Below are 24,490 nucleotides of genomic sequence, written 5' to 3'. Positions count from 1 at the left end.
TTAAAAAAGAAAGAGAGAAAGAAGAGAAAGAAATCTTAAAAGCATCTAGAGAAAAATGACACATTACCTATAATGTAATAACAACAAAAATTATGACTGACTTCTCATCAGAAACAATGAAGTCCAGAAAACAACAGAACAACATTTTTAAAGTGCTGAAAGGAAAAGAATGCCAACCTAGAATTTTGTATCTGGTGAAAATATCCTTCAAGAACAAGAGTAAAATAAAGACATTTTCAGATGAAAACTAAGAGAACTTGGAGCCAGCACACCTACACTACAAGAAATTCCACAGGAACTTCTATAGGCTGAAGGGAAATATAACACTAAATGTACAGTGAAATCTTCACAATGGAATAAATAATGACAGAAAGAGTAAATATGTGAGTAAATATAATTGACTATTTTTCTTAATTTCTTTAAAGTATATATGACTTAAAAATTATAATACTGTATCATGGAGTTTATGATGTGACAACTAGAAAAAGAACAGGGAATGGTAAATAAACCAGATTTCAAGGTGCTTATATTTTACACGAAGTGCTACAATAAATTTAAAACACACTAAAGAGCTCTATAGAGCAGGAATACTATGAAAAAACTAGATTTGCTACTCAAATTTCGTTTCCTATATCTTCTATCCCAAACTCTATTTAAATGAGCTTATATGAAACATAAACATTATTTCATATATACAAGAAATCCTAAATTGTATATATATGAGAATATTGGTGCAGAAAACTCAAGTGCTTAGAGAGGCAACTTTTCAGTTTTGCAAATACTTGTCAGAGATGGCAAGATATTAAATAGCAATAAGTTCTAGAAATAAAGAGATAAAATAAATATCCTACCCTAGATCAGTGTAGTGAAGAAGGCTGATATGCAAACAATAATATTCCAATGTGTTACTGTAGCAGTAATAAAATAACTTTCAGAAAAGACCAAAACAAATTTCAAAATGTATATTTTAAAATGGTACTCAAATTTTTATTTAAGTAAACATAAAGCGTTATTATGTGTCAGGCATTGTTCTAAGTTTGTTATGTATATTAACTTATAATAATGTTATGAGGTTGATACTATTACCCCATTTTATGAATGAGGAAGCTAAGGCACAGAGAAGTTAAACAACTTAAGATGTTAGGTATGTTAAGTAACTTACTCAAGGTCACACAGCTAGTAAGTTACAAAACCAGGATATGAACCAGGTAATAAATAAGGTAAAATAAGTAATAAATAAGTCTGTGCTCTTAAATACTATATGATGCTGCCTCTAGTCTGATTCTTCCCTTACCATCATTCCAAGTGAGATCATTATTCTAAAATTCTTTATTAATGAATATTTATAAAATCACAGTAGCTATATTCGGTAATTTTTTTCACTATAATGTTCTTGCAACTTCTCTACTTCCCTCTCCCCACCATGATGACAGAACAGCCAAATAAAACTATACTATATTATGGCTGTTTTAGCTTTGTTTAATTTTATAAATATTTTATTTACAAAATATTGAAGTATAACATGCATACAAAAAGTAAGTGTACAGCTGAATGAATTTTTACAAAGTAAACCTCCCATGTAATCAGCATGCAGATCCAGAAATAGAACATTACCAGCACCCCAGAAATATCCCTCTCCTTGCCCCTTTCCAGGCATTATCACCTTTCCCCACACCAAAGGAACAACTATCTTGTTAACGTTATATAAATGAAATCATATAAAATGTACTTTTTGTATCTGCTTTCTTTTGTTCAATATTATATTTGTGAGAGTCATCTATGTTTGTGTACGTAGTTGCAGTCCATTCATTTCCATGGCTTAATTCCGCTGTGTGAGTATAGCATAATTACTTTATCCATTGTATTGGTGACAGAAAATAGAGTTGTTTACAGTTTTTGGTATGTGCAGGGACGTTCTTAAACTTGTTTTCTTAAGATCACATATCACATGTTTCAGAAAGCTATATAACTAGGGTGGAGTTCCTAGGCCACAGTCTATGCATATGTTTAGCTTTAGGAGGTGCTGGCAGATAGCTTTCCAAGATGTTAACAGCCAGCAATGTATAAAGAGTTCTACTTGTTCCACATCCTCTCCACACCTGGTATTGTAGTTATTTTCATTATGAGACATTCTATTGGTAATCTCTTGACAATATTAATTTGAATTTCACTGATTACTCAAGAAACTGAACTTCTTTTCATATATCTATTGTCCATCTGGATATCCTGTTTTCAATGCCAGTTCATCTTTTACTCATTTATTATTATGTTTTTATTGATGTATAAGAATTCTCTATATATTCTGAAATCAAGGATGTATGTATTAAATATTTTCTCTCACTCTGTGATTTGTCTTTTCACTCTCTTAAAGGAGTCTTTTGATGAAAAGAAGTTCTGTATTTTAATGCTGTCTGATTCATTTTTTCCTTATATTAATGCTTTTAGTTCTCTGCTTTTTGCCTACCTCAAATTCAGAAAGACATTCTGTATATTCTTTTAGCAATTTTATAGTTTTAGCTTATGTATTTAGGTCTATAACCTATCTGGAATTGATCTCTGTATTTGGTATGAAGTAAGGTCAGAAGTTATTTTTTTCCAAGATGGCCATTTAAGTCCTCAAAGCTATTTTTACTTTTGTGTTTAATGGAGAAAAGTGTGTGTTTAAATGAAGAAAAGAAGAGATACTCTAGTAGTCACTATCTATTCCAGATCAAAGAACAATTAAACCAATACTGAAAACAAACCAGAATAGACTATATATTGGTCTTAACATCTATGTTGTACAAGCTATTTAAAATGTTCAAGGGACTTCCCTGGCAGTGCAGTGGTTAAGAATCTGCCTGCCAATGCAGGGGACACAGGTTCGAGCCCTGGTCCGGGAAGATCCCACATGCTGCGGAGCAACTAAGCCTGTGCGCCACAACTATTGAGCCTGTGCTCGGGAGCCCGTGGGCCACAACTACTGAGCCCACGTGCCACAGGTACTGAAGCCTGAGCACCTAGAGCCCATGCTCCACAACAAGAGAAGCCACTGCAATGAGAAGCCTGCGCACTGCATCCAAGAGTAGTCCCCACTCGCCACAACTAGAGAAAGCCCGCACACAGTAACAAAGACCCAACACAGCCAAAATAAAATAAAATTAAATTAAATTAAATGTTCAAAGTGTAACACTTTTGCTCAAGATTATTTCTCACTCATTTCATCAGAGCTTGAATAACTGCAAAAGCTTTTAGCAACTAGCCTCAGAAGTTTACTTTGACTTCACAAAGACAGCCAAAGGGGGAGGGGTGGGAGGGGGTGGGGAATCAGTGTGTAATATATAAATTCTGTACTGAAATTAAATATATGTTTATAATACAGAATTCAATATTAAAGGAGCCAGTGGTGGGCCCTATCCAAAGGAATTTTTAATTGGAAGTGACAAAAAGCACTCATTTTGTCATGTAATTTTAACAGTTACACGGCATTGGCTGAGAGGACGTCACCTCTTATGATGACTTCATATTATATAACAAAAACACCATCTAAAATTCTCAAATAAATCTTTACATAAAGGTTAGCAAAACAAAAATAATAGAATGAAAAAAATAAACAAATATGTTTTAATCAACAAGTTCCTTTTTTATATTAAAAAATCACAAGTGCTAACATTCAAACTGAAATGGGATATTTAAAGTATTATATAATAATACCTTTTTCATAAATTTAAAGAAATTGGAATGAAAGAAAGTATAAGACTCACAGCTAAAACAACTTAAGACATTCAGCATATAAAATTTTCTTCATCTTACCTGAGAGTAAAAGTATAAATTCTGGGAAATTGGTTATAACACATATGCTACTATGTGTTATAATGTCCTACAAAAAGGCCAATTTGGAAATATTAGGTTTTAATCCTGGGCCCTTATATTTTAACCATACAATTACTTTGGGTCTCTGTAATATATAGGAGACTCTTGATCTTCACGGCAGGATAATATTCGGACCTTTGTGAATCCCTTAATTCACAAGTAACATTACCCATAAAATAAAAAGGTAACCCCCTTCAAGACACTTGAACCAAAAGATACAAGGTTGGTATTACTGTCATGTGCAAAAAAACTACATTCCACTATTAAGATAACCAGAATATACTTCTACAGCTGAATGCACAATATTTCAGACTCTGAAGAAATATCTTATTTGGCAGAAACTTGGATTTAAGACTTTGCTCCATTATCTATAATTCCCGCATAAAACTTAACACAGTTCAAAAAGAGTTCCATGTAAGAATGAAAGCGTTTCAATTGTACTTTTTCTTGCACCTAATGCCCTGGGATTTGAAAAACAGTAAAAGAAGCTTGACTTAATAATCATAAAGCCTAGCATACTGCCAAGGGCCCCAAAAAATCTCATAAAATATCATGAGGTAAAGGAGAAAACTCTGAAATCAAAAAAGTAAATGAATGGAAAAGAAACATAAGAAAAGTTAAAGGAATTATAGGTATTTAACATAAGAAACATCTTTGGAATGACTTGATTCTTACAGCAAAATAATTTGGATTTACATCCAGAACTATAAATAAGCATTTATTTAACACTCATAAGACTGTACTAAGCATTGCAGGACACACAGAATTGGTATTACAATATGACTCCTGTTCTTAAGAAACTTACAACCTCATTTAGTCAAAGCTACAAAGACATTTAATTTGTATGGTGAACATATGGGCAGGAAACATGCAACTTCTACCAGAAAGCCAAATGCCCATACCAACTGTTGAAACAAGGTGACCACTGAATAGATCTTTACCACAACTGAAGATGGTTTGAGAACTTTAAGAAATGGTTTTTGTTGTAAAATATAAGGTGAGGTCAATTTACCACCTTTCCTTAAGATCAAAGTAGACTACATCGTAGAAGATACAGAACCAGAGCAAACTTTCAAAACCAATGAAATCACTGTATAATGGAAAGAAAACTCTATGGACATAAATATCCAAGAAGCAAGTGCACATCAGGACTTAAGGTGACTGAAGATAAGGTGACTCTCACTCTGGGGTAGTGCACAGAGGCAGCAAAATATTAGTAGACGCAACCATCTATTCTCAGTGAGTTCCACAACTGCTAACCAATTTAATAGCTTTTTATAGGAGGTAAAACTTTAAAAATTATGCCACTGAAAATACAAAGTACAACAAACCCAAACAAATTCTCTCTACTTAATCACTAACTTGTGCCTTGAAAGCACCAATTAATGTATAACGCTTTTAAAGTCAAAGAATAATGACACTTTTCAAAATTTTTAGTTTATAGAAATCTATATAGCATTAGCTCTGAAGTACTGCCTTCTGCTGCTTAAACCTAGGAGGACTCAATTCATCTATATCTAGGAGGAATAAGCATCGCAAGATTATAAACCTAGGGATTTATAAACTGACAAATTACAAGTCTGTTCAGAAAACAGACTGTGCTCAGGGAAAAACTTATGATTTTTCCCTGACATCTGTAATAGCTTAAAGTTGCTTCTAATTTAATGGTTGGGTTTGAAATGTCAAAGTTACCCTCCCCAAAATATATACAGACAACCAACCACACTTACTCATAAAAATTTTCTACCTTTTCAATGTTCTGTGGATCAGAAATAGGGGAACTCCCCATAAATTTTCACTGAGAGTCACTCTTAGTTTCTGGCACCTAAGGATTTCCCTTTCTTTCTTTCCAGCTCTGTTATTATTTCTTTCTTGTGGTATTTTATCCATGTTTTCTACCTGGTTATAGAGGGCAAAGGGTCTATATTTGTTCAGTCAACTACAATGCCGGAATAGAAAGTCTTTACAAAGAATTTCAAAAATTGGCCTTAAAACCTAATATTATTAATACAAAATGGTGAATTGATATTGTTTTCTTGTACTCATCCTTTCTAGTCACAAATTCCATTTTCTCTTTTAGGAATATCACAACCTTCTTACGCTTCTGTCCGTCACGCTCCTGTGGAGCAACAGGAACTTTTGTCATAGGATAACTTTTTACAATATGACTAACTCTACTGTACTGGTGTATAGAGTGTAGAAGGCTCCTGTAAAGTGCTTCCAGAGACTGGAAAGAGAATAAAATCAATACAGTGGATGAGTATGGTACCTCATTAGCACAGTATAATAGAACGAGCACAAAAATGAAGCTTAAAACACTTGTTTTTTAATCACAATTTCTCACTGTGCAGCTGACCTCAAGTAAGCTATTTAACCTCTCTCATACTCAATCTCCTAATTATTTCTAAGAACATATCACTACCCACTTAGGGTTATTTTAAGTTAACTCAGTAGGCACTCAATAAGTAATAGCTATTATTATCTTAAATAATGTTTCTAAATGTTTTCTGATAAAAAAAAATCAGAGAAATCTACTAGTTCAATCATTAGCCCTAGGAAACTAGACTAAATACAGAGAAAGCTATGATCCAATTCAATCCAGTTTATTACCTTGTCTGTGGCAAGATAATGGTGCTTCTGGAAGCACCAAAATGAGACCTGAATATTATTTAGTTATTTGGTTTCAGTTATTAAATAGTTTATGTATAACATATTTAATCCTAGAACATTTAAATTCCATTTCTGTGTTTGCAGAATTACCCTCTGGATAATGGATAATTCAGTAGGAAGCAAAGGTTACCCTTGCAGGCTCTGCCAGTCAGATGTACCCTTGTTCTCTTCCCCTCTCCCCCACTGGACTTGGACTCAGGAGTCAACAGTGCGAAGAAATGAGGCCTTTAAGAATTCCATTCTGGTTGGAGGGGCAGCAGCAGTAATCCTCTGAAGTCAACGGAAAAATTCTCTAATTCTACTACAACCTGGATAAAAATCTCTCTCAAGACCACTGAATTCCCTTTGCTCTGAATTTATGCTCTCCAAACAACATATAAATTACAAATTTTGTTTTCTACATATCTTAATATCAGGAAGGGCAGTAACAAGTATTCTACATCCTGAAAAAGAAATAATCTAATCATAAGTGAACACACTGGGGTTCTAATTTTTTTTTTAGTATCTTATGAGTGTCGCACATGTATCAGCCACCTACAATCTGATCCTCTCTGGGAAAACTGGCAAGCCAAGTGCCAGAACACCCAAAATAAGAGCCAGATTCTAAACCCATGGGTATAAGGGTTCATACACTAAGGTATAAATGATTGTGACACTTCCTATGACTAATCATTCACTTCACACACATACACTGCTAACATAAACCAATGCATAGCCTACAGTACACTACAGAAGACAGTAGGTATCTTATGCTTTCAATGGCACAGTGCACAAGTGCCTATTTGCCCCCTCACATAAAACAAAGATGCTATAACTTCAAGGTCCAGAAAGAGAGAAATGAAGACAGTATCTAAGAAGAGAGGAAGTTGGTTTTCTAAGTTCAGAAGATTCACTTTTTCCCCCCTGAAGATTCTGTAAAGCCAATCTCTACATGACAAGTTTCTACTGTATTAGACATTATTCTATTTAAAACATAAAACGCTCAATGTTTAGAACACTGGTAAATTTAATTTTAACCAGAAATTCCTTCTACCTGAATTACACAATTTCTCAACTAAGCCTCCACCAACATGCTGTCCAGTCACACTAAAGAATGGGAATGAGAATGCAGATAATTATTTTTCCTATTAAAAAGCAAATGTAAAGTGTACATCTTCACACCTTCATTAAAATTAGTTACTAATTACCATTCTTGAGGTTTTGTTTCAGGTACGAAGTACGTTTAAGTTAAAAACAAAAATGGAATGGTTATGTTGTAAAGAAAAAGAATTTCTCCAAAGAAAACTTTTCTTGCTGATATTTCAATATACTGATATACCATATACTTGTTCTAAAAACAAGTATATTAATGCCCAATAGATATGAAGTCAAAGTGCAATACTGGAACAGATTCATGATATACCTAATCCAATTTTTTACCTAGTCTCAATTTTTAATTATTTTCAGAGTCACATTTAAATATTTTGTATTTGTACTCACTGTCCTTCCAAGTTATATCAAAATTCAATAGACAAACCCAAAACACCAGCTTTGGCAGGGTCAATGTTGCTTAAAATCAATTAAGAACTCATTTTACAATTCTGTCTACATCTGTAACAGTAACAATACAAATATTCTTTAAAATTCCTATCAACATTATTACCAAAAATATTTCAGAATGTGAAAGTTACCACACAAATGACTGATCTTTCTTCATCACTTCTTCCCTAATATACCTCAGAAAACTAATTTTAAAAATACTATATTCACAAGGACCTTCCATAATGTTCACCTTCCATAATAACCCAACCAAAATTATATTTCCAGTCTTAAACAAAGAGTTACTTTGAACAAGCTGATGTCGTGCAGATTAGATGGTGGGTAACTGCAAACCTTTTTGGATCCTGATTCAAACTACCTACAGAATGATATTTTTTAGACAGAAAAATGTGAATGTGAATAACCAGATATTAAAAAATTTCTGTTATTTGGGGGAGTATGATAATAGTATTATATGATTGGTTATATTAGGTCCTTATTTTTTAAAGAGATACATATATAAATATTTAGAAGTGACATGACAATGTCAGAATTTGATACATAACAGAAAAAGAAAAGCAATTATGGTAAAATGTTAATAACTTTTAAAACAAGGGGGGAGTCATTCTATTATCCTATTTTTTATGTATGTCTATTATTTCACATTATATTTGTTATTTATGTTTAAAATTTTTCAGAGAAAGAGAAATAAAAGGAATAAAACAAAGAAAAAACCAGTTACCTTTTCCCAGTCAACTCAACTTGTCCTTTCTTATTGAAGAAGAACCTGGAATCATTATATCCCCATCCATTCCATTTCATAACTTCTTGCCTAATAATCAGAAAAATATACATAAATGAGATCTATACTAAACATCTCAAAACTGAACACTGCATCATTGACTATTAACTTCCACAATCATTTAACAAAAGACCTTATTCCACTAATATTATGTTGCTTTAAATAAAATGAATATATATTAAAATGTCTATACATTAATATTTCTAAATATAGAATCACTCTGATGAGCAGCACCTGCTTCACAAAGGGCTACAACCACTAAATTTAACGCATTCAAAGGAAAAAGGAAGGAGAAGGAGAAAAATATTCTTAGAGTATAAATATGCTTCATTTTGCACATTATTGAGTTTACATTATACGACGGCCTAAAATATTTTGCAACTAAAATAAAATTTACTTAACAGGAAACAAGTTTTTTCATATATTAGAAAAATCGCAATTATTAATCTTCTGCTAGAATGAAAAAGACCAATTTACAAAGTAGGTTCACTAGCACTGACACTACCAGTAGCAGGCACTTTCAATAAAGTAGCTTAAAAATCTGAACACTGGGTTTACAAACATTCTAAATCCTTCAACTTCTATGTAAATGCCAACATCTACCTTAATCTACATATTAACATTAACATAACAGTTAATGACCATACCAGTTTTCAATGTTCCAAAACAATGTTATCTTTAATTTCCAAAATGCCAGTATTTCATAGTTTTAAAAATTGTTTTCGGGGCTTCCCTGGTGGCGCAGTGGTTGAGAATCTGCCTGCCGATGCAGGGGACATGGGTTCGAGCCCTGGTCTGGGAAGATCCCACATGCCGCGGAGCAACTAGGCCTGTGAGCCACAACTACTGAGCCTGCACATCTGGAGCCTGTGCTCCACAACAAGAGAGTCCACGATAGTGAGAGGCCCGTGCACTGCGATGCAGAGTGGCCCTCGCTTGCCACAACTGGAGAAAGCCCTCGCACAGAAACGAACACCCAACACAGCCAAAAAAAAAAAATTGTTTTCATCAAAATCAATCACTCACTCATTCAATTTTACACATTACAAAAGAATTAGATTGGTTTGGACCCATGCAGAACACAAAAAGCAACCACACCGAACTACTGTGTCAGCATTTAATACATATTTTAGCATGGTGCCCTAGTACACTTGGGCCACTGAAATAAACTGATGGTGAATCTTCTTACTGCAAATTCAATGATGTAGTTTATGATGAAAATACTTGAAAATACATCGTAAGAAAGAACTCTGTAACTATGTGTGGTGATGAATGTTAACTAGACTTATTACAGTGATAAATTCACAATATATACAAATATCGAATCACTAAGCTGTACACCTAAAACTAGTATAATGTTACACGTCAATTTTACCTCAATTTTTTAATGAAATTTCAAAATAAACAAAGACGTACTATTAAAAAGTGTTCTAGGGATTCCCTGGTGGCACAGTGGTTAAAAATCCGCCTGCCAATGCAGAGGACACAGGTTGGAGCCCTGGTCCGGGAAGATCCCACATGCCGCGGAGCAACTAAGTCTGTGCGCCAAAACTACTGAGCCTGTGCTCTAGAGCCTGCAAGCCACAACTACTGAGCTCACGTGCCACAACTACTGAAGCCTGCATGCCTAGAGCCAGAGCTCGGCAACAAGAGAAGCCACCGCAGTGAGAAGCCCGTGCACCACAATGAAGAGTAGCCCCTGCTCACCTCAACCAGAGAAAGCCCACGTGCAGCAACGAAGACCCAACACAGCCAAAAAAACAACTGAATAAATAAAAAATAAAAAGTGTTCTAATTCTCCATAATTCTCAAGGAAGAAAATAGGAAGAAAATGACTACTGACAAGCAAGCAAATTTTTTATTACAATCATAATTCTTCTTCCGGTTCAAGGGCTTTTCAAACAAGTAGAACACTAACACGATACAAATGAACCAAATACAGTCATTAATTATGTAATGAAATCCCCATCTATACATAAAATTAAGAAAAAAGAAACTAGGAATGCTCTCTTTAAAATGAGACTTTACTAACAATAAAAACTAAATTTCCTATACAAACACATACTGTTCAAAAACATCACCATCCAACTATCTATCTATTTATTTATTTATTGCCACACTGGGTCTTTGTTGCTGCATGCGGGCTCTCTCTAGTTGCGGTGAGCGGGGGCTACTTTTTGTTGCGGTGCGTGGGCTTCTCATTGCAGTGGCTTCTCTTGTTGTGGAGCACGTGCTCTAGGGCGTGCAGGCTTCAGTACTTGTGACGCACGGGCTGAGTAGATGTGGCACACGGGTTTAGTTGCTCTGCCACATGTAGGATCTTCCCGGACCAGGGATTGAACTCGTATCCCCTGCATTGGCAGGCAGATTGTTCACAACTGAGCCACCAGGGAAGCCCTCAAAAACATCTTAAAGAGTAACAAATCCAGAGATTAGATTTGTAGATGAGTCTGTTATAAACTATCATTCAATATTTTCTTATTTCACAATTCTACCTCACTGTAGAGGGAGGTTTCAAAAGAGAGCTTCTGGAAAAACTCTCTACAGAAAAATCTCATGACTAATGACATGTCACTAATCCACTTGTTTTATTTTTTTTTCCACATCTTTATTGGAGTATAATTGCATTACAGTGCTGTGTTACTTGCTGCTGCATAACAAAGTGAATCAGCTATATGTATACATATATCCCCATATCTCCTCCCTCTTGTGTCTCCTTCCCACCCTCCCTACTCCCTATCCCACCCCTTTAGGTGGACACAAAGCACCAAGCTGATCTCCCTTTGCTATGCAGCTGCTTCCCACTAGCTATCTATTTTACATTTGGTAGTGTATATATGTCAATGCTACTCTCTCACTTCATCCCAGCTTACCCTTCCCCCTCTCCATGTCCTAAAGTCCACTCTCTACGTCTGTGTCTTTATTCCTGTCCTGCCCCTAGGTTCATCAGAACCTTTTTTTTTTTTTAGATTCCATATATATGTGTTAGCATATGGTATGTTTTTCTCTTTCTGACTTACTTCACTCTGTATGACAAACTCTAGGTCCATCCACCTCACTACAAATAACTCAATTTCGCTTCTTTATATAGCTGAGTAATATTCCATTGTATATATGTGCCACATCTTCTTTATCCATTCACCTGTAGATGGACACTTAGGTTGCTTCCATGTCCTGGCTACTGTAAATGGAGCTGCAATGAACATTGTGGCACATGACTCTTTGAATTATGGTTTTCTCAAGGTATATGCCCAGTAGTGGGATTGCTGGGTCGTATGGTAGCTCTATTTTTAGTTTTTTAAGGAACCTCCATACAGCTCTCCATAGTGGTTGTATCAATTTACATTCCCACCAACAGCACAAGAGGGTTCCCTTTTCTCCACACCCTCTCCAGCATTTACTGTTTGTAGATTTTTTGATGATGGCCATTATGACTGGTGTGAGGTGATACCTCATTGTACTTTTGATTTCCATTTCTCTAATTATTAGTGATGTTGAGCATCCTTTCATGTGTTTATTGGCAATCTGTATATCTTCTTTGGAAAAATGTCTATTTAGGTCTTCTGCCCATTTTTGGATTGGGTTGTTTGCTTTTTTGATATTGAGCTGCATGAGCTGCTTGTGTATTTTGGAGATTAATCCTTTGTCAGTTGCTTCATTTGCAAATATTTTCTCCCATTCTGAGGGTTTTCTTTTGGTCTTGTTTATGGTCTCCTTTGCTGTGCAAAAGCTTTTAAGCTTCATTAAGTCCCATTTGTTTATTTTTGTTTTTATTTCCATTTCTCGAGGAGGTGGGTCAAAAAGGATCTTGCTGTGATTTATGTCATAGAGTGTTCTGCCTATGTTTTCCTCTAAGAGTTTTATAGTCTCTGGCCTTACATTTAGGTCTTTAATCCATTATGAGTTTATTTTTGTGTATGGTGTTAGGCAGTGTTCTAATTTCATTCTTTTACATGCAGCTGTCCAGTTTCCCCAGCACCACTTATTGAAGAGGCTGTCTTTTCTCCATTGTATACTGGAGACGCAGTGGTTAAGAATCCGCCTGCCAATGCAGGGGATATGGGTTTGAGCCCTGGTCCGGGAAGATCCCACATGCCGTGGAGCAACTAAGCCCTGCGCCACAACTACTGAGCCTGCGCTCCAGAGCCTGCAAGCCACAACTACTAAGCCCGCACACCTCGAGCCCATGCTCCACAACAAAGAGAAGCCAACACAATGAGAAGCCCGTGCACCACAACAAAGAGTAGCCCCCACTTGCCACAACTAGAAAAAGCCCACGCACAGCAACAAAGACCCAACACAGCCATAAATAAATCAATTAATTAAAAAAACAAAAAAAAGTATACACTGTGCCCATTGTATACTCTTGCCTCCTTTATCAAAAATAAGGTGACCGTATGTGCGTGGGTTTATCTCTGGGCTTTCTCTCCTGTTCCATTGATCTATATTTCTGTTTTTGTGCCAGTACCATACTGCCTTGATTACTGTAGCTTTGCAGTATAGTCTGAAGTCAGGGAGCCTGATTCCTTCAGCTTTGTGTTTCTTTCTCGGGGTCTTTTGTGTTTTCATACAAACTGTGAAAGGTTTTGTTCTAGTTCTGTGAAAAATGCCATTGGTAGTTTGATAGGGATTGCACTGAATCTGTAGATTGTTTTGGGTAGTATAGTCATTTTCACAATGTTGATTCTTCCAATACACGAACATGGTATATCTCTCCATCTGTTTGTATCGTCATTAATTTCTTTCATCCGTGTTTTATAGTTTTCTGCATACAGGTCTTTTGTCTCCCTAGGTTGGTTTATTCCTAGGTATTTTATTCTTTTTGTTGCAGTGGTAAACGGGAGTGTTTCCTTAATTTCTCTTTCAGATTTTTCATCATTAGTGCATAGGAATGCAAGAGATTTCTGTGCATTAATTTTGTATCCTGCTACTTTACCAAGTTCACGATTAGCTCTAGTAGTTTTCTGGTAGCATCTTTGGGATTCTCTATGTATAGTATCATGTCATCTGCAAACAGTGACAACTTTACTTCTTCTTTTCCAATTTGGATTCCTTTTATATCTTTTTCTCCTCTGATTGCTGTGGCTAAAACTTCCAAAACTATAATAGTTTTTGAATAGTAGTGGTGAGAGTGGGCAACTTTGTCTTGTTCCTGATCTTAGTGGAAATGATTTCAGTTTTTCACCACTGAGAAGGACGTTGGCTGTTGGTTTGTCATATATGGCCTTTATTATGTTGAGGTAAGTTCCCTCTCTGCCTACTTTCTGGAGAGTCTTTATCATAAATGGGTGTTGAATTTTGTCAAAAGCTTTTTCTGCATCTACTGAGATGATCATATGGTTTTTCTCCTTTAATTTGTTAATATGGTGTATCACATTGACTGATTTGCATATATTGAACAATCCCTGCATTCCTGGGATAAACCCCACTTGATCATGATGTATGATCCTTTTAATATGCTGTTGGATTCTGTTTGCTAGTATTTTGTTGAGGATTTTTGCATCTATGTTCATCAGTGATACTGGCCTGTAGTTTTCTTTTTTTGTGACATCTTTGTCTGGTTTTGGCATCAGGTTGATGGTGACCTCATAGAATGAGTTTCGGAATGTTCCGCCCTCTGCTATATTTTAGAAGAGCTTAAGAAGGATAGGTGTTAGCTCTTGTTTAAATGTTTGATAGAATTCACCTGTGAAGCCATCTGGTCCTGGGGCTTTATTTTTTGGAAGATTTTTAATCACAGTATCAATTTCAGTGCTTCTGATTGGTCTGTTTATCTTTTCTATTTTTTCCTGGTTCAGTCTCAGAAGGTTGTGCTTTTCTAAAGATCTGTCCATTTCTTCCACATTCTCCATTTTATTGGCATATGGTTGCTTGTAGTAATCTCTCATAATCCTTGGTATTTCTGCAGTATCTGTTGTTACTTCTCCTTTTTCATTTCTAATTCTATTGATTTGAGTCTTTTCCCTTTTTTTCTTTATGAGTCTGGCTAATGGTTTATAAATTTTGTTTATCTTCTCAAAGAACCAGACTTTAGTTTTATTGATCTTTGCTATCATTGCCTTCATTTCTATTTCATTTGTTTCTGCTCTGATCTTTATGATTTCTTTACTTCTGCTAACTTTGGGGTTTTTTTGTTCTTCTTTCTCTAATTGCTTTAGGTGTAAGGTTAGGTTGTTTATTTTAGATGTTTCTTGTTTCTTGAGGTAGGATTGTGCTGCTGTAAACTTCCCTCTTAGAACTGCTTTTGCTGCATCCCATAGGTTTTGGGTCGTCGTGTTTCCATTGTCATTTGTTACTAGGTATTTTTTTGTTTCTTCAGTGATCTTTTGGTTATTTAGTAGTGTACTGTTTAGCCTCCATGTGTTTGTATTTTTTACAGATTTTTTTCCTGTAATTGATATCTAGTCTCATAGCACTGTGGTCAGAAAAGATACTTGATACGATTTCAATTTTCTTAAATTTACCAAGGCTTGATTTGTGACCCACATATGATCTATCCTGGAGAATGTTCCATGAGCACTCAAGAAGGAAGTGTATTCTGTTGTTTTTGGATGCAATGTCCTGTAAGTATCAATTAAGTCCATCTTGTTTAATGTGTCATTTAAAGCTTGTGTTTCCTTATTTTCATTTTGGATAATCAGTCCATTGGTGAAAGTGGGGTGTTAAAATCCCCCACTATGATTGTGTTACTGTCAATTTCCCCTTTTATGGCTGTTAGCATTCGCCTTATGTATTGAGGTGCTCCTGTGTTGGGTGCATAAATATTTACAATTGTTATATCTTCCTCTTGGATTGATCCCTTGATCATTATGTAGTGTCCTTCTTTATCTCTTGTAATAATCTTTATTTTACAGTCTATTTTGTCTGATATGAGAATTGCTACTCCAGCTTTCTTTTGATTTCCATTTGCATGGAATATCTTTTTCCGTCCCCTCACTTTCAGTCTGTATGTGTCCCTAGGTCTGAAGTGGGTCTCTTGTAGACAGCATATATACGGGTCTTGTTTTTGTATCCATTCAGCCAGTCTATGTCTTTTGGTTGGAGCATTTAATCCATTTACATTTAAGGTAATTATCCATATGTATGTTCCTATTACCATTTTCTTAATTGTTTTCAGTTTGTTATTGAAGGTCTTTTCCTTCTCTTGTGCTTCCTGCCTAGAGAAGTTCCTTTAGCATTTGTTGTAAAGCTGGTTTGGTGCTGCTGAATTCTCTTAGCTTTTGCTTGTCTGTAAAGGTTTTAATTTCTCCATCAAATCTGAATGAGATCCTTGCTGGGTAGAGTAATCTTGGTTGTAGGTTTTTCCCTTTCATCACTTTAAATATGTCCTGCCACTCCCTTCTGGCTTGCAGAGTTTCTCCTGAAAGATCAGCTGTTAACCTTGGGGATTCCCTTGTATGTTATTTGCTGCTTTTCCCTTGCTGCTTTTAATATTTTTCCATTGTGTTTAATTTTTGATAGTTTGATTAATATGTGTCTTGGCGTGTTTCTCCTTGAATTTATCCTGTATGGGACTCTGCACTTCCTGGACTTGATGGACTATTTCCTTTCCCATATTAGGAAAGTTTTCAACTATAATCTTTTCAAATATTTTCTCAGTCCCTTTTTTTTCCTCTTCTTCTTCTGGGACCTCTATAATTCGAATGTTGGTGCATTTAATGTTGTCCCAGAGGTCTCTGAGACTGTCCTCAATTCTTTTCATTCTTTTTTCTTTATGCTGCCCTGTGGTAGTTATTTCCACTACTTTATCTTCCAGGTCACTTCTCCGTTCTTCTGCCTCAGTTATTCTGCTATTGATCCCTTCTAGAGAATTTTTAATTTCATTTATTGTGTTGTTCATCATTGTTTGTTTGCTCTTTAGTTCTTCGAGGTCCTTGTTAAACGTTTTTTGTATTTTCTCCATTCTATTTCCAAGATTTTGGATCATCTTTACTATCATTTCTCTGAATTCTTTTTCATGTAGACTGCCTATTTCCTCTTCATTTGTTTGGTCTGGTGGGCTTGCTCCTTCATCTGCTGTGTATTTCTCTGTCTTCTCATTTTGCTTAACTTACTGTGTTTGGGGTCTCCTTTTCGCAGGCTGCAGGTTCGTACTTCCCGTTGTTTTTGGTGTCTGTCCCCAGTGGGTAAGGTTGGTCCAGTGGGTTGTGTAGGCTTCCTGGTGGAGGGGACTGGTGCCTGTGTTCTGGTGGATGAGGCTGGATCTTGTCCTTCTAGTGGCCAGCACCACATCCGGTGGTGTGTTTTGGAGTGTCTCTAAACTTATTATGATTTTAGGCAGCCTTTCTGCTAATGGGTAGGGTTGTGTTCCTGTCTTGCTAGTTGTTTGGCTTAGGGTGTCCAGCACTGTAGCTTGCTGGTCGTTGAGTGGAGCTGGGTCTTAGTGTTGAGATGGAGATCTCTGGGAGAGTTTTCACTGTTTGATATTACAGGGGGCTGGGAGGTCTCTGGTGGACCACTGTCCTGAACTTGGCTCTCCCACCATAGAGGCTCAGGCCTGACACCCGGCCGGAGCACCAAGACCCTGTGAGCCACACGGCATGAAAGAGCATATTGATTTGGAGGCTGGTAGCCAGTTAACTTGTCACCTGATCTTCATATGCAAAAGGCCTTTATTCCACTGGTCTCTGAGATCTCCTCATGCTCTTTAATCTTCTTTGCTCAACTCCTAAACTTTCCCCCCCTCCCTCTGGCCTGTATAGTATTCTTACCTCAATGCCCCCTTGCTGCAAATGCAAAACAGGCTTCCCAGGGGTAGACTATTTGGGTCTTTGCCAGCCAAGAGATGGCTTTTTATCATGCAGAATGTTTCTCTGTTGTTGTTATTATTGCTGTCCTCTTTTTCTTTTAGCAGTTTATTACAAGTTATGATAAAGGATACAGGTGAACATCCAATGGAAAAGATGCATAAGGCAAGGCATGGGGGGAGGGGCACGGAGCGTCCGTGCTCTCTCCAGGCCCAAAACTCTGACCAAATCTCCACGTGTTCGCTGACCTGGGAGTTCTCCAAACCCCGTCCTTTTGGGGTTTTATAGAGGCCTGCACTTGTTTTCTTAAGTTTACACTTTGTAAGAACAGATTAGGTTATTGTCCACTTTGCTTTTTTCATGATTATATTCTCTTAAATTTTCTGAATATAATTTACTTAATATTTTATTTTTATTATGTTTCCATAATAATTTACATGAGAATATGTACATTCTAGTTAACATCTTTACTTAATATTTTATAATATGTGCATACATTTTTGTATATGCAATGAATTTTATTAGTGAATTTAAACATTTGTCATGAAGTCTGTACTCTATAAAAGAATAGTTTCATATTATACAAAATAAATGCAAAAATACCAATATAGTCATTTTGCCTTGGTATTACAATCACTAAGCACGGGAAATTATTTCAGTACAGATGTTGAATTTGGCAGGTTTACATAGCTTAACAATGAGAATCATTTTCCTTAAAATTATGCTTAGAATTTTAAAAAATTATTCCCAGATGGCCTCAAAGTAAACGTGATTACATGTGCTCACTCTTAACACTTCATGAGAAAAATGAATCAAGGAAATAAGCAGGAAATATCTGCTGCTGTACACTGAAAAATGAAGAGATTTACATACTCAAGACTCTGGAACTTAAATTTTCAGTTGGGTAATATCTTAAAGAACCTCCAAGTTTTTAACTGTAGGCTAAGGTACCTTTTTCTTTCTTGTCATCTCAATCAGAAAATTCTGCCTAGGATATAGGCCTTACCATACTTATACCAACTTTTGGAAGCTTCCCGGAAGTTGAAATACAGGCATTTGTAATGCATTTGTGCCTTAAAAAAACAATGTTATGTTGCTTAAGTAGTATGTAATTAAAATCTAGATTACCCCCAAACCAATTTTCTGTTATTTTCAAAGTACCCCACACATTAAATAAAACATAGGCAAATTTCCTAGGCTTCTGGTTTTAAACTTTTATATACACGTATCCCTTCAAATTACTAATATTTTCCATGACAGTTAAACTTAACTATGTGATTACTTTATAAACTTTAAAATAACTTCTTATATAGAAGAATGTAATGAGTACACTGAAGGACATTTTATAGCATTAACATTTTAAAAATTAGAGTAAAACTTTACACGGTCATAGAATTCTAAAACTAAAAAGGTCCTTAGAAACCATCCAGTTCAACTGCTCATTTTTCAGATGAAGAAATGTGTGCCCAGAGAAGTACTCATGATTACACAGTTAAGTTAGTTGTGAGCATCAGAAAGTGAACTCCCAATCTTGTCATTCTTTCTCTTCAGAGAGGTAATATTCGAAACCCACTAAGTCATGCTCTCAGGTAACTAAAATGATTTAAAGGAACCTCTTCTTCATCGCATTAGTATTTTTCTAAGCACTATTACATGTTATTATTATAATCATTATTCTGCACTTGACCTAAAGGAAAACATTTAAGAATCAAGGAATCTGGTTGTATTAGGATACCCAATGACTTGTACTCCCTTTATCTATAGGATAATGAACTCTGCCATTCAGCATAATGATTCCAAAGCACTCCCGAAATGAAGAATGATCAAAGAATCACCAACTTTCCATAAGATTCGAATAAAAGAATTCAATTCTCAACTAACCATAGAAATCAACTAACCAGACTGATCTCTCACACTTTCCACTTCTTAGAGCTAACTACAAATTTAATGTCTTCAAGATATAAGACTCCCCTCCCCCCCGCCAAGAAACAAGAAAAGCTGGATTGATTTTACTACACACACACACACAAGTCCATGTTTTACACATTTACACAACTGACCACAGTATCAAATAGTGAAAAAGCACATTGTATTAGCTGGCATAACAAAAGAAAAAGGAGACATTAAAATAGCACCACACGTACACAAGGTGGCAGTATTCTCCCATGCTATACATACTCACTATTCTGCATTTCCCAGTGCTGATTTTTGCACAATTTTTAACTGAAATTTTAGATTTAACATTATCTTTATCAAAACCATAGCGTTCCTTTCTTTATTCTTAAAATGGGAAATTTTCATTTTTATGTCTCTGTACAAACATAGATTAAGTCAGATTACTATTCCTCTACTAGTGATTTAAAGGAACCTCTTCTTCATCACATCAATATTTTTCTAAGTACTATTACAGGTTGCAAGCATCCCAATATAAATGCATAGTTCCTATCATTACTATTTCTAATCATGATAGTTTTCACTGGAAAATAAAGAAAAGGAAAATATGCTTTGAGCTACTTTTATTTGAGGTTAGCAATAAAAAAAGTTCAGCTAGCTGATAACTAAAAAATATATATTTTTCCAATATAATTCCAAAAATCAAAATTCTAATACAAGATACTTCACTGCTCAGTTCAGATAAAAAACCAAATTGTTATCTACATTTTCTAATTTAAACAATGAGAAAGAGATCATATGATCTCAGAGCTTTTGAAAAATAAAAACTGAAGTATGAAACTTAAGCCCCAATGCTGGATTTCTACTAACAAAGCTCAGTATCAGTTAAATTCAAATTAATTCCATATGTATTATAATCTGTAGAAGTTAAAAAAAATTTTTTTTGATCTTTCAAAGAGTTTTTGGTGCTAATTAAAATCCTCATTATCTGGTAATGTGTTTAATTACTTTAAGACCCAAATAATCCAAAGGAAATCACAAAAGTGAAGTAAAAAATAAAAGTGATGAGAAAGACACCAAGATCTGATAAATAAAATAAATATTTCCCTAAGAAGATATGCTACCAAAAAATACCTATAAATGAAACAATCTTCCTACTAGCTTCTTTTATTTTAAAAAATTGAGGGGCTTCCCTGGTGGCGCAGTGGTTGAGAATCTGCCTGCCAATGCAGGGTACATGGGTTCAAGCCCTGGTCTGGGAAGATCCCACATGCCGTGGAGCAACTAGGCCCGTGAGCCACAACTACTGAGCCTGCGCGTCTGGAGCCTGTGCCCCGCAACAAGAGAGGCCGCGACAGTGAAAGGCCCACACACTGCGATGAAGAGTGGCCCCCACTTGCCACAACTAGAGAAAGCCCTCCCATAGAAACGAAGATCCAACACAGCCAAATAAATAAATAAATAAATAAATAAATAAATAAATAAATTGAAGCTGAGTTCCCATTAGCAATATAAAGGCCTAATGAGGAGAGAAATTTGCAGAATACTGTTTAATTCTAAATTTAATTTAAAATGTATATGCTTTAAAATACATTTAAAACCATGGTCACATCTAGTCTACAGGTCCTACAAAATTATTTCTAAAAACTAAATAGCAAAACTCCCATACAACTATTTACAATGCTTATTGTCTCAATCTAACAGTGCAACTAATCCCCTTTCAAATAGTTAGTTGTTAATCCAAGTAGCTTAGTTATAAGTGTAATAATTTATGCATACTATAAAAGAAAGCCCATTTACAAAAAAAAGAATATAAAAACTCAAACAGAAGACATGGATAGATAATCACCACTTAATTTACACTGCTACAACAAATCTTGCAGTTCTAAGACTGTTAAAAAATTTGACTTAGAAAAAAGATAAATGCCATCAGGCTCTGAAAGCTTGACACTATCAAACATCTGAATCAGAATATTTCCTCTTGCCCTGATATAAAACTCACTAACTCTTCTAACTATACTTTATTTCCTACAGAGAAAAACTGGCCAACTGAAATGTCCAGGGGGCTTGACAATTTTATTTTTTCATCATGAGTTTGTCTATTGGCACTCTAACTTTGGTCACTAGTGAAGGTAGCTAACACAAGTCAAACTACTTAACTACGATTGATTCCGGGACCCTAACAAGATCAGGTTTCTGGACAGGTCAACAAGATAACATCCGTGCCCAACAGGACAACAGTGTGCTTCTCCTTGCAAAACCTGGACATTATCATGCAACCCTGTGAACTTCAACAGGAATTTCAATCTTCCCTCAATATCCCCTAAATTAAAACTCTAGTTGCCATAATAAAAATTTGGCCCTTCCATGTAATAAGTCAATCAATTTTCTAATTTTATCCAATGTGATCGTGTAAAATGGATAAAATATAAGACTTTAGACACAGAAAGTTGTCAGCAAGAACATGGAAAAGAGGAACAGAAAAGCATTACTGGTAAACCACTCCACAGAGCAATGGTATGCTAACTTTTCATAAGTAATGGCATTTCTATGGCCCAACTATACAGCTCCTGGGTATACATTTGGGAGGAATTCACACACAGTTCCATAAGGAAACATGTGTGATATATTCTCTGGAGAATTATTTGTAAGAGTAGCTGGAGGCATCACTAAAGGATTGGATGAGTGGTAAGTAAATTCCCTGACATACTATGCAGCAATCAGAAGCAGAGAGGGAGATAGATATATATACAGAAACATGAAGAGACTTCTTTAAATAGTAGTGAACACAAAAGGAGAAACAATATGGTCTATATGCCATAATACAATTTAAGCAAATAAAAATACACACACTAAATAATACTGCATATTTTATAAAACACATACACATATATTTAAGAACATTCATGGGTGCCCATGGTGGGGCGGGGGGAGATGGGATTAGAAATCAGAGATTGAGGAAATAAAAATAAAAGAGGCCTCACATCTGTTCATAGGCAAATGCCATGAACTAAAGGGCTGTGATTACCACAACTCTGAACTTGAAGCAAATACGCTGCTCAGCCCTTAAGTCTCAGGGCAGTTTCTCTCTGTTCCAAGAGGACAATTGTTTCTTTCACATACATACAGAAATTCCATGATGGTTCGTTATAAAACCCATTGTTGGGTTACTTAGCAATCTCTACAAGTTGTTGGGTTTTTTTAAAATGATAGAATTCCATTACAAATGAGTCAGCTTCAAACATACAGCAAATCAAACACATATTTAATTTCCTACAGTCAACTCTTTATAGTTTACAAGAATCTGGTACTGTGAAGAAACTTTTTAAAACCTGAATTCAAGGGTCAAAAGTTGTGTCCCCCAAGGTCCAATTCCTATTATACTCACAATGAATTAATGAATGGAAAAAAAAGAAATATACAGGTATGGGGGAAAAAATCTTATAGACAGAGGCACAAAGAGTTGGAAAAGAAGGGAGGACTGGGGTAAATAAAGCAAGGCCAGCCTTACCCCTTGGCAGAATAATCTGGCACTCACTACTCACTGCAGGCTCCTCGGGGATGTTCCCTGACCCCCAAATTTGCCTTACACCCTACCAAATTCTACCAATTGGAAATTCATTATTGTTTGAATAATCTCTTTGAAAATGGAAATACAGACTATTGGTCATTCATACTTATAGTCATACATATTCCAAGTATTTTGTGCTATGGTAGGCATGTACGCACGCACACACTCACACAAACTTGGTATCTGCCATTCTGAAGACCTGGAAAGGCACAACCATTCTATTGTTCACCCTCATGTGCTGGTCTATGTAATAAGGAAAACAGCCCAAATCAGTATCAGGGAGTTGTCTTAGCAAAAGACAAAGAACAAGAATGTATACTTCCCTTGACCATGTGTGCTCCCTGAACTATACTTTAAATTTCATAATTTGTTTTCTCCACTGTCCACCTGTAAACTAATCAATGTGGCAATTTAGGTAATCAATTCCAGAATTTCTCTACAACCGTGAAAATGTTACTTAACTTTCATTGCTCCCTCCTACTTGCTAGTAATTGGCAGAGGAACTTTATCACAAGCTACTGACCAACCTGTAAGCGACCAAAGGCCATTTCTGATACAGTCTTCCATTTTTGTAAAAACTATAAAACTGAACAAGAGAATGTGAATGTCTCTAAAAATCTGTATGTCATTTTACCATGAAAACCAAGCCTCTGAATTCCCTTTCTTAGGGAACAAGTTGTCCTCCAGGGGACAACTCAATACTCTTGACAAGACCCTAAAAAGGCTAAGACTGAAGTCCACGTCTGTTTGATACACATAGCATTCCAGCTGTAACAAATGTTTTTTTACTTAAAATAATAACAATAATAATAAGCAGCAGCCACTTCTACTTTAAATGACAGGTAGTTGGGATTATTACCTTTGCTTCTGGAAAACTCACAGAAAAAAATGAACCCCACAAAGTTTGGGGGGAGAGAAAAGGAAATATTAAAATCAGGACCCAATCACAACCACAGAGGTTCTCAAACTTCTTGGGAGTATAAATATCACCTTGGGTGCTCACTTTAATTTATTTTTTAAAATTTATTTTTGGTCATGTTGGGTCTTCATTGCTGCGGGCGGGCTTTCTCTAGTTGTGGCGAGCAGGGTCTACTCTTTGTTGAGGTGCGCAGGCTTCTCATCGCAGTAGCTTCTCTTGTTGCGGAGCACGGGCTTCAGTAGTTGTGGTACGCAGGCTCAACAGTTGTGGCTCACGGGCTCTAGAGCACAGGCTCAGTAGTTGTGGTGCAAGGGCTTAGCTGCTCCGTGGCATGTGGGATCTTCCCGGACCAGGGCTCAAACCTGTGTCCCCTGCATTGGCAGGCGGATCCTTAACCAATGCGCCACCAGGGAAGCCCTGGGTGCTCACTTTAAAAGCAGAGTCCTGATGTGGAGAAAAGGGAACCCTCATGCAGTGTTGGTGGAAAACAGTGTGGAAGTTCCTCAAAAAATTAAAAA

General features: G+C 35.9%; 1 protein-coding gene across 1 annotated transcript in view; it reads right to left on the bottom strand.

The window, feature by feature from the left end:
• AGPS (alkylglycerone phosphate synthase) overlaps window positions 1-24,490 on the bottom strand; it is a 142,511-nt gene that overhangs the window by 98,050 nt on the left and 19,971 nt on the right. The window contains exon 2 of the mRNA XM_059928160.1: window positions 8,783-8,872. Within this exon, the coding sequence (XP_059784143.1) occupies window positions 8,783-8,872 (90 nt within the window). The remainder of the gene's footprint in view (window positions 1-8,782; window positions 8,873-24,490) is intronic.

Source organism: Balaenoptera ricei, chromosome 7 (genome assembly GCF_028023285.1).
Source record: "Balaenoptera ricei isolate mBalRic1 chromosome 7, mBalRic1.hap2, whole genome shotgun sequence".
In the NCBI taxonomy this organism is placed as follows: domain Eukaryota; kingdom Metazoa; phylum Chordata; class Mammalia; order Artiodactyla; family Balaenopteridae; genus Balaenoptera; species Balaenoptera ricei.
This window is presented reverse-complemented; position numbering and strand designations above follow the sequence as displayed.